The sequence below is a fragment of the Netta rufina genome (genome assembly GCF_964035555.1).
Source record: "Netta rufina genome assembly, chromosome: 14".
Taxonomy (NCBI): Eukaryota; Metazoa; Chordata; class Aves; order Anseriformes; family Anatidae; genus Netta; species Netta rufina.
Window position 1 is genome coordinate 15,206,664 of NC_140137.1, and position 9,282 is coordinate 15,215,945.

The 9,282-nt window shown below is 49.5% G+C and overlaps 2 protein-coding genes across 4 annotated transcripts; one reads left to right on the forward strand and one right to left on the reverse strand.

The window, feature by feature from the left end:
• Positions 1-489: 489 nt before the first annotated feature.
• MRNIP (MRN complex interacting protein) lies at positions 490-3,923 on the forward strand (the record flags this gene model as incomplete). Its single annotated transcript, XM_084295462.1, has 7 exons — positions 490-550; positions 632-691; positions 769-866; positions 1,992-2,061; positions 2,369-2,499; positions 2,742-2,829; positions 3,348-3,923. The coding sequence occupies exons 1-7, from the start codon at positions 491-493 to the stop codon at positions 3,921-3,923; spliced, it is 1,083 nt and encodes a 360-aa protein (XP_084151588.1). The 5' UTR covers position 490.
• A 619-nt stretch (positions 3,924-4,542) lies between these two features.
• On the reverse strand, positions 4,543-8,908 carry SQSTM1 (sequestosome 1). Of its 3 annotated transcripts, none has more exons than XM_084295153.1 (8): positions 8,656-8,908; positions 8,465-8,560; positions 7,504-7,733; positions 7,231-7,387; positions 6,681-6,767; positions 5,961-6,205; positions 5,510-5,717; positions 4,543-4,863 (listed from the first exon to the last, which is right to left on the reverse strand). In XM_084295153.1, the coding sequence occupies exons 1-8, from the start codon at positions 8,831-8,833 to the stop codon at positions 4,706-4,708; spliced, it is 1,359 nt and encodes a 452-aa protein (XP_084151279.1). In that variant the 5' UTR covers positions 8,834-8,908; the 3' UTR covers positions 4,543-4,705. The 3 variants fall into 3 exon arrangements, with proteins under 3 accessions (XP_084151279.1, XP_084151278.1, XP_084151280.1); XM_084295152.1 differs by having other exon boundaries at positions 6,681-6,770; XM_084295154.1 differs by lacking the exon at positions 6,681-6,767.
• Between the last annotated feature and the right edge of the window lie 374 nt (positions 8,909-9,282).

The following is a 9,282-nucleotide window of genomic DNA, read 5'->3' on the forward strand; positions in this document are numbered from 1 at the left end:
GTAACCTTAAAGGATGGACTCGGTGGGGCTGGAGCGAGCCTTTATTGTCATGCTGTGTATTCACTTGCTGTGAATTTACTCACTTTTGGGTGGCTGGAGTGAATTTTTATTATTTTGTGTATTTATTCATTGTGTGGCGCACGCTGTCACGAGCTTCAGGGTGAGAGCTCCGGCTCGGTGGCTACACAACCATGAGCTGCTTTCCTCCAGGAATAAGGTGACAGTGCCCTAATTAACGACCGTGCGCTAATTAATGACCGTGCCCTAATTAACGACCGTGCGGCAGCGGCAGGCTACTCGGGCTGCGGCCCCTGGAGGGGCTTCGTGGGCGGGGCTTCGTGAGCTGGGGGCGGGGTTTGGGTGAGAGTGGGCGGGGCTTAACTGACAGGGGGCGCGGCTTGGGGAGCGGACCCAAGAGCAGCGCGGCGCGCGGGCGGCGTGGTGACGTCAGCGGAAGTCGGCCGTTGCCATGGCGACGGCGGGCGGCGGGATGGCGGCGCCGTGCTGGGTGCTGCGCTGCTGCTCCTGCCGCCTCTTCCAGGCCCAGCAGGTGCGGCCGGGCCGGCACCGGGCACCGGGGGGCGGGCAGCGGGCACCGGGCAGCGTCTGACCCCCCTCTGCTCTCCCCTAGGCCAAGCGGAGCACCAAGTGGAGCTGCAGCGTGTGCGGGCAGCGGCAGGCCCTGCTCAAGGTGAGGGCCGCGGCCTCCGCCCCCGCCGGGCCCCCCCCCGCCCTCCGCGCTGCCCTCCGCGCTGCCTCTCCCCGCAGGTTTACGGCCGGGGGTCGGGCCGGGACTGCAGGCACCACGTGCAGAAGTTAAACTCGCTGCAGGGCGAGGCGGAGGAGGCGATCGCTCGGACAGCTCGGTACGGGACGGGAGGGGGCGGCCGGGGCACGGCTCACACGGCCGGCAGCCGGACAGTGAGCACCGCAGGGGGCTGGGCTGGGTGCCGGCCCTGTCCTCCCCTCCTTGTAACGAGCGGCTTGTTCATTTCGTGGCCTGCTGTGCTTCTTTTAACAAGGGATTTCTTTCGATAATTTTAGTTGGTCGTTAGTGTGTGTTCATCGCGCTTTTACCCACTGAAATACACGAAATAGGGCTTGGTTTGGTTTTCTGAAGTTGCACTTTCTTATGTACTGTCTGAGGAGCCAGCTGGCAGTGCCCGTCCCTCAGGCTGACAAGCAGCGCAGCTGTGGGCACCCCGGGGAGAAAATACTCCACTCAGCTGGCACCACCGAACTGTTGGTGTTCGGGGGTTTCACGTGGTGGGTCTGCTGAGTAATCCCTGCCATCGACAGAAAGAGCAAAAAATTGGGTGTAATTCCTGCCGGGCTGGAAAATCTGAGTAGCACTTTCCTGTTTATTTAATTCCTGAGTCTGTTTATGAATTGCCTAATCTTGAACTGGTCTTGAACTAGTACCACTTCCTTTTCGCTCAAGGTTATTTTCAGAAATCAGTCAAAGCCAGTTACATAACTTAGCTGTGTATATGCAGTGCTTCTGGGTTAAGCTTTGGGAGGAGAACTCTGTTTGCTTCATCAAAAAGAGTTGGTGTTGTTTTTCCCAAAACATTATGAAATAACTTCCCTTTTTACTTGCTTGCTTGGGATATAATTAGGGGGTTTAAGCTGTTGTCCTAAAAGATATGCTGTTATATCTGTAGTTATGATCAATTAAAATTTCCCATTTCATGATTAGCAGCTTTAGATCAGATGAGCTACTCTATTTGTATAGGAGGAAGGCAGGCTACTCTCTATTTTTTTTTCCCAGTATTTGGGCAATGTATTCTGAAAGTCCTTGACATCTGTAATCTGCTTTTCTATAGATTTTTTTTATTTTTTTCCTGATAGGCTTCCTACCCAATGTTCCTATCAATGCTTTCTATCCAATGTCTTTTGCTATGACTAGATGATTTGAAAAAGACAAATAAGCAGACTAATTTCTTTGTAAGCTGGACAAGAAACTCCAGCTGCAATTCTCTCTCTCTTAGGTGCATAGAAGAATCTGTAAATGACAATGAAAATACAGCAGCCCATGGTGAAGAGAGTTCAGTCCAGCAGGTAAGATACCTACAGAGCTGAAGTACGTACCAACCCATGCTGACCTCTGGGTGAATCAAAGTGAAGTTTGTGATCCCTTTATGTTGGTTCATGCAGCTGAGATGACCGTGTATATGATCAGGCTCCAGCAGAGAGACAGAATGAGATATATACAGAAATTCTCTGCTCCAAGATATTGAACCTGGGGACAAGATACAGAAATACGTGCTGGCCTGACTTTTCTCTTGAGGCATTCTGCATGTACATGATAATGCCAAATTTGAGAACCTTGTATTTTGCTGTTTTTAGTAATTCTCCAATGTTGTAGGAGGGAAGGGTAGAAGTCAGTCGCTGGAGTAAGTATCTGGACAAGGACAGTGAAGATCAGGAGGAGGAGGAGGAAAGTACAGAAGGGCAACAGTTCTGTTCATGGAGGAAGAATGCTGTAGAAGAACAAAGGTACAGAAAGAACTTTTTTTTTTTTTTGTAATTCCTGCCTCTGAGTGATGATACTAGCTTTGGGGATGTGGGAAGTATTTCATCTCTGGTAGCTGAACAAAGTACAGGCTGCAATGAACAGCTTGACTTAACCTTTTTATTGCTAGAAGTATGCTTTTTCTGAACACTTCTGGTGATTTGTTTGTGTTAAAATTCACAGTGAAGCTAATGAGTCCTCTTTGTGAATATTTTTTTTTGGCCAGGAAACAGCAGAAGAGATTCCTCTACTGTGATGTTCAGGAGCACTCAGAGGAAAATGGAGCTTTCCAGCTTGCCTACCAAGCCAAAAAGGTTAAAACCTCTTAGGTATTTTAGCTGTAGAAGATGCTTCCTACCAGTAAATCAAAACAGTGTTCCCCTTGCTTCTTTTATGTTATTGCGGTTTTGGAAGTTCTGTAAGTCTTCCACCGCTCACCTATTTCAATAACCAGAGAGGTGAAGACAATTGTATTGGGTGTTTATCTCTGAAAGGTTTTACTCAGGCAAAAGCCATGCCCTCTTGTGTAAGCTAAAAGTGGTTGAGCCAGATTCCTCCATCAGCACAGCTGCTCTCTGGGCTGTTTTGCCTTTGAGCAGCAGCACTTGTGCAGCATGCAGTTATTGAGGTTACTGTGATCATCTGCCCTGCCAGGTGACTTGACTCTTCACAGCCCAGAGTTCATGGCCCCACCCAGAGCACTATACTCAGCTCTGCTTCAGAGCGCTGGTGAAAACTTAAGTATATTTGAAGGATGGGAGTGCTCTTTCTTTGCTTCTGTGAAGCTTTACTATACATGCTGGATTTCTAACTAAGCTCTTTCTTGTTACAGCACAAGAAGTGTTCAGTAGCTGTTCCTGATCAAGGTGACGGAGATGCTGTTTCTGCAGACAGTACAGTACCTGCTGTCTGTCAGGCTGTAGTGCCACAGAAAAACACACAGCCCCCAGCTGCTTGTACCAAACCCTCAAAGTGGGAAAAATTTCTCTCGTGTTCTGACAATACTGAAAATGCTGCCAGGGTCACCCTGTCACCACAGGATGGCAGTGGAACGTTGGGACAACACAGCACCACTGCAGTAAGTACGGCCACTAGATACTCAGAACAAGCTCAAAGTGCTCTACCTCCAGGTACAGGTTTTAAATTTAAAAAGTCCAATACCAGCACTGAGCAGTTTGCCTTAGAACCACCTGGCAGCATGCTGCCCAGCATCAGTTGCTCCCAGGGGAAGGATGCATTGGTCAAAGAACCTCAAGGCCAGTTGCTAGGGGTTGGAACTGGTACCCTTGAAGCTGCTACAGGACCCCCTACAACCAGCCCTGTTGATCATAACACCAAGCCTAAGCCTAGCAGCATTTCTCGTGAACACCTCTTCTGTACTGGTGAGGAGTTTGATGATGATTTCTGAGAAATTCAAGCACTTCCAGTATTGCTTTCCTTTTTGTATGTCCAGCATATGTTTTGTACATTGAGTACTGAAGGAAGAATTTGAAGTGAAGGGGGCTTTAATTGCACTATTAAAGTTCTTTAAATGCTATACAGGTGTCTTGTGGGAAAAGACCGCTCCAAGGAGCCAAGGAGCAAGTGCTGGGTTTGTATGTTATCTAGCAAGAATCTTAGAAATAAGAATGGAAGTAGGTCAGCTGGGGGAGGGAAGTGGAACAAGGAGAAACCTCCAGGTCTCTAAGGATCTCTGACCAGCACAAAGAAGTTCTGTGACTAACTCTCCATTGTGAACTCCAACCCTTTTCTCTTGTTCTGCCTCTGTTTAGATCTCCCATAGCAACCCTTTCTTCCAGAGCAGGCTTCAGAGCCAACCCAGTTGATTTCCCTTCAGTAGCGTATAGCCCTAAGTGTCTGCTCAAATAAAACCCCTGCTACATGAGGAAAAAAAAAATGCAGTCCTAGGCTGCCTCTCTGGTGCTGGGAGCTGCTTGGTGAAGTCATGTGCTCTGAGCCTAGACCATCTTTCACCCAAGTTCCCATTAGTAATACAGCTCTGATCAAACACACAGACTTATCACATGTGAAAGGAAGTAGTATTTATTTTTTCCTTGACTCTACAAGCACTTAGGAACATGATAGGAACATGAAACAACCCCTTAGCAGAAAGGAAGATGTATCGCTAGAGTTAATTGTACGGCCTTGTTTTGTTTCAGTGAGAAAAAGTGCTTTTTGTTATGTAGACTACTACATGTGAGGAGGCTGCTTGGAATATTGGATGGCATCTAGTGCTGCCCCGATGTCACAGTTCTTTGTCTGCAGAAGTCGAGTGAGCCATCCACCCTCATCTGAGAAACCCATAGAGAGCATCTGGGACAGGGATTCAATCAAGCGAGGATCCGCTTCTGTTAAGAGAGGGATAGTTTGAAGTTGAAACACTTTATGTAATTAGCAAACCAGCCAAGGCTTTAATAGCACTCACGAGGTAGGCTGGCACTAAGCCTAGTAAATCTAGCATAGCTGACAAGTGCTCGAGGATGTGTTCTCCTTTGTCTCCTAGGAGAACAGACATTTTGAAATAAAATGTAATCTAAGAAAACTGCTGAGTCAGAATCCTGCTGAGTCAGGTTCAGCTGGCCTTGCTGTGAGCCTCAGAGCTGCTGGTTTCAGTTAAGTTACAGCTGGCACATTACCTAGCTCCTGCCATAAATGTGTCATAACATACAGGATGTGCTGTCTGGATCTTGCATTAGAAGACTCTTAAGAGTACATAGCAAGGACAGGACTTAGGATACCGCATTTTTCATGTTGCTTGAACAGTAGCTTAGACTAGTTCTAATATGAAGTCTTTAATACCTAGCTGCCCACATTCAAGCAGAGAACCTGCTTCTAACAAGGTGCAGAGCACTGCCATACCAGCTAACAAGGTCACCTCTAACTTAAATGAGCTTGGTTCCTACCATCTCCAAGTAGATTTGCTTATACTGGGCAAGTTGGAAATTTCTGAGTGGAAGTTATTCTCAACTGTGAAACCTCCATACATTCTCATACCTGGTGGGAGATGTGGGTAGAGTGCAGCCTCTCGCAGTCCTGTAGGTCCTGGCTGTGGAGGATCTTGAGATACATCCAGGGAGCTGGGACCCTCTGTCTCGGGCATTTGCAGAGACTGCAGTTCACCTGTGGAAGGATCCACTTCTTTGGAAGACAAGTGGGTCCAGTCCTCATCACCCCCTGATGAACTGCTAGACTCACTGTGTTCCTGAAATGGGAAGAAAGAAGGTCCAGGTGCTGCAGTGCTTTCAGGTAGGATGCATGCTCCTACTATCTGTAGTATGAAGCTTTCAATTCACGAGTCCCATCATCTTTGCTGTAAATCAGTAAAGCTGAGGTGCCGTGCATCACTTAAGCATTCACACTCCAATTATCAACCCTGTAACACATGTTTAATGGCTTTCTTTACCGAAAAGCCTCAGCAAGCATATTAATGCCGTGGTTCTCGTACCTGGGTCTGGAAGCTGCCATCTTCCATTTGTGTGGGCACAGGATCTATCACCATGTCTTGTATCTGCTCTGCAACCGTATTTACTACCGTAACAGGATCTGTGCTATTCCAGTATGGTTTGGTCTGAGCGTTCTGGTCAAGAGTACCGCTGCTTGACTCAGCATTGTTCTTCTCCAGATTGGAAGAAACAGGAGTCACTTTGCTTCTCTGTCCTCCATGTTCCACATCAATATCAACTTCAATACCTAGGAACATATTTCAGACCAAGAAAATATTAAGACATTTTCAAAAGCAGTCTTAAAGCATGCATTAATCCTAGTATAAATGCTGTAACATTACTGTAATCTGCCAGTTTCCCATTTAGCAGGTAGTAATTGAGGTATGAAGCACCACAATCACCTTCCTCTAGATGGACAGCCATACATTTAGAGAGTCAAGGCAGAACTTACAGATGTGCATAGCAAGGCACAGCCCCAAGTCACCACTGACTTAATGTTAGTGGTAACATGTTAATGAAATCACTCCTCATTTCCTTCCACAGGAGGACTCTAAAAAGGTACTAAGATGTCCTAAGCCTAGGCAATTTTAGCACAAGGAATAAAGTTAAAGCTTCAAGGCTTAGTAGCATGAAGCGATTCCATCAGCCACAACAGCTGGCTGCTGCTCCTCTTAGAAGCTAAGCCAATCTCAGGGACATGGATGACACCATAAGTAACTTACCCATAGGGCTCAGAAAAGCTGCGACACTCTCCCCAACATTCTTTAAGAAGGTGACGTTGGGGTCCTGGGGCGGGCTGTTAGTAGAAGCTTCTAGAAGAACAATTTATATTAGTACATACAGCAGCCCAAAGGGAAAGAGCACCTACAGAGCATATCCCCAAGAGTATTCAGTGATTGTTTTCTGAGAAACGTCACTGCACAAAAGCAGTAAGTAGAAAGACCAAATCTAACTCTGAGCCACCTCTGGAACAATAAACCAGTGGCATTAGCATTGTTAAGGCTCATTAGCCATGCTGAAAGGCAGATCTAGAGCACAGTAGTGACATGCTTGACCTAACAGCTCTGCTTAGTTTCATTTTAAGTAGTCTCTCTACAGCCTCATCTATTGCCTGGGCCCTAAATACACCTTAAGAGAAACTGCACTCTGTCCCAAAACATCCTAGTTATTTTAAGCAAATTAGATTAGTTCCCATGCCTGTTTTTCCACCCAGATTCCCACCTACTCCAGCTCCTCCACCACCACCCTGTTTAGCAGAGCATCTCCTCTTACCTTCCGCAGCAGGCTGACTGGAGGCAGCAGCACTGGCCTGGGCTCGTTCCGAGTTTTGGCATGGACCTGCAGGGCCAGGATAGCCCCAGCAGTGCATCCACGGGAAGGGTGGCACACCATGCCTCATTTTACGGAGCCAGCGTCCACGGGGAAGCCACTGTGAAGGGTATCGTTCATATGACCATGTTCACACAGATTCCAAGTAAATTAAGCTTAGTGCTTATATTTGGGGAACATCTCATGCATTAGTCCCACTCTATAGATTTTACTCACCTCGAACGGATTTAGCAGTGGACTTTGAAACATCACCATGTTGTGCTCCTTGTGGATGCCTTTACCCTCACAGGTGCTGCACAGGTCATAGTCTGGACAGACGGTGCACTTGAATCTAGCACCCACCACCGGCCCTTCGCAGCCATCACAGATGACATTGGGGTGCACCATATCACGGGGAGGCTCCTGGCTGCACTGCGAGCGATGCTCCCGCCTGCACTCCTTTTTCTCTATTAAGGAAAGGGAACTTTGCATCAAGAACGAGGTTACTATTTAAAGGTTGGAAATCAGGCAGAGGAGAAGGAAACACAAACAGCCCTTGTCACAGCAGTATTGACTTACTAGGTCAGTTTATTTTTATGCTGGCTGCCAAACACAAGCCAGGGGCATGTATGAGAACTTAAACCAAGCATGAAGGGGGTTCACAGACATACCTGCTCCTCAAATTGAGCATACCTCATCCCTAGCAGTATCTTTCCATGTTTATTTTAGATTACCACAGCACCACCCCATTTGGCGGCTCATCCTACCTCCCTAAGCTCTGCAAGGACAGAATGTTTCTCAAGAGGAAGTTCAGAAGGGGTGCCAGGAGGCACAGCAGATGAGCGCAGAGACGAGACTGACAGCCCGTGTGAGTCAGTAGGTGGGCTGCTGATAAAACTGCAGGTGTCTAAGCAAACAGAAGGGACTAGGGCACAACAGCACGCTGACAATTAAACTGGCATTTGGGCTTCCCAACGTGTCCCTGTGACCACTGAGGCCACCAGTGGTGGGAAGGGCTTCCAGGGAGGTGGCTGTCACCGTGCCAGGAGTGACAAAGCTCGGAGGACACCTGGGGTCTGCCTGCCTCCCCTCGGCAGGGTGGGCTCCCCTCCAGCCCCCTCCCCACCCCTCAATTTATCTCCCCAGGGAGCCACAGCGTACATCAGGGCTATGCCTTGCCTCCCCCCAATGTCATTACCTTTGATATAAACACGAAACACTCCGTCCCGCACGAAGGGCATGGCCAGCTCCAGCTCCTCGTCGCTGGAGAACGCGATCAGGTCCCCATCCTCATCTGCAGGAGAGGCACGGACAGGATCAGCCTCCCGGCCACGATAGGATCACCCCCACCACCACCCCCCTATAGCCGACCCCCTCATCCCCCCTCACCCCGATAGTGCAGCCGAAAGGCCGGCGGCGGCCCGGCCCGCAGCAAGCCCTGGAAGAGCTCAGCCACCCGCTCGCAGACAGCCTGGTAGCGGACGGGGGGCTGCAGGGAGAAGCGGCGGATCTCGCGGGCCGCCTCCTCCTTGCCCAGCAGGTAGGCTTTCACCGTCAGCGCCGCCATGGCTGTGGCGCAGCAGGAATTGCCGCTGGGACGGGGCCGGGCTGGGCTGAACGGGGCGGCTCGACACGGAACGGCGCGGGGCGGAGCAGGAGCTGGGCAGCGCGCCCCCGCCTTATAGCGCCAGCCCCGAGCCACGCCCCCTGCTCATTAGCTCCGCCCTCAATATGGCCACGCCCACTTGCCCGTATATGTAGTCCCTTCATTCCCAGACCACGCCCACTTGTCCATATATAGCGTCTGGTAGTCCTCAGGCCACGCCCCCAGTGGTTGGGTAAGGCTGGCGCCATTATCAGCCCCTATTGGAGCTGGTTCCCTCGCCCCCTAGGACCCTTGGAGCCTGGTTCTCCTTGGTCCCCGTGGCCTCAGCAAGGGTCAGGGTGGGAATTCAGAGCCATTTCTACTCGGAAAGAGCGGCCAGGTGTTGGGGTGGGTCATCCAAAGAGGTGGTG

Bases quoted from the DNA above. Each gene is read 5' to 3' on its own strand.
- SQSTM1 (XM_084295152.1), bottom strand. From the start codon at position 8,833: ATGGCGGCGCTGACGGTGAAAGCCTACCTGCTGGGCAAGGAGGAGGCG. The intron at 7,388-7,503 runs GTGAGTAAAATC...TACCCTTCACAG, and splicing joins CACTGCTAAATCCGTTCGAG to TGGCTTCCCCGTGGACGCTG. The intron at 4,864-5,509 runs GTATGAGAATGT...CTCTCTTAACAG, and splicing joins CTACCCACATCTCCCACCAG to AAGCGGATCCTCGCTTGATT.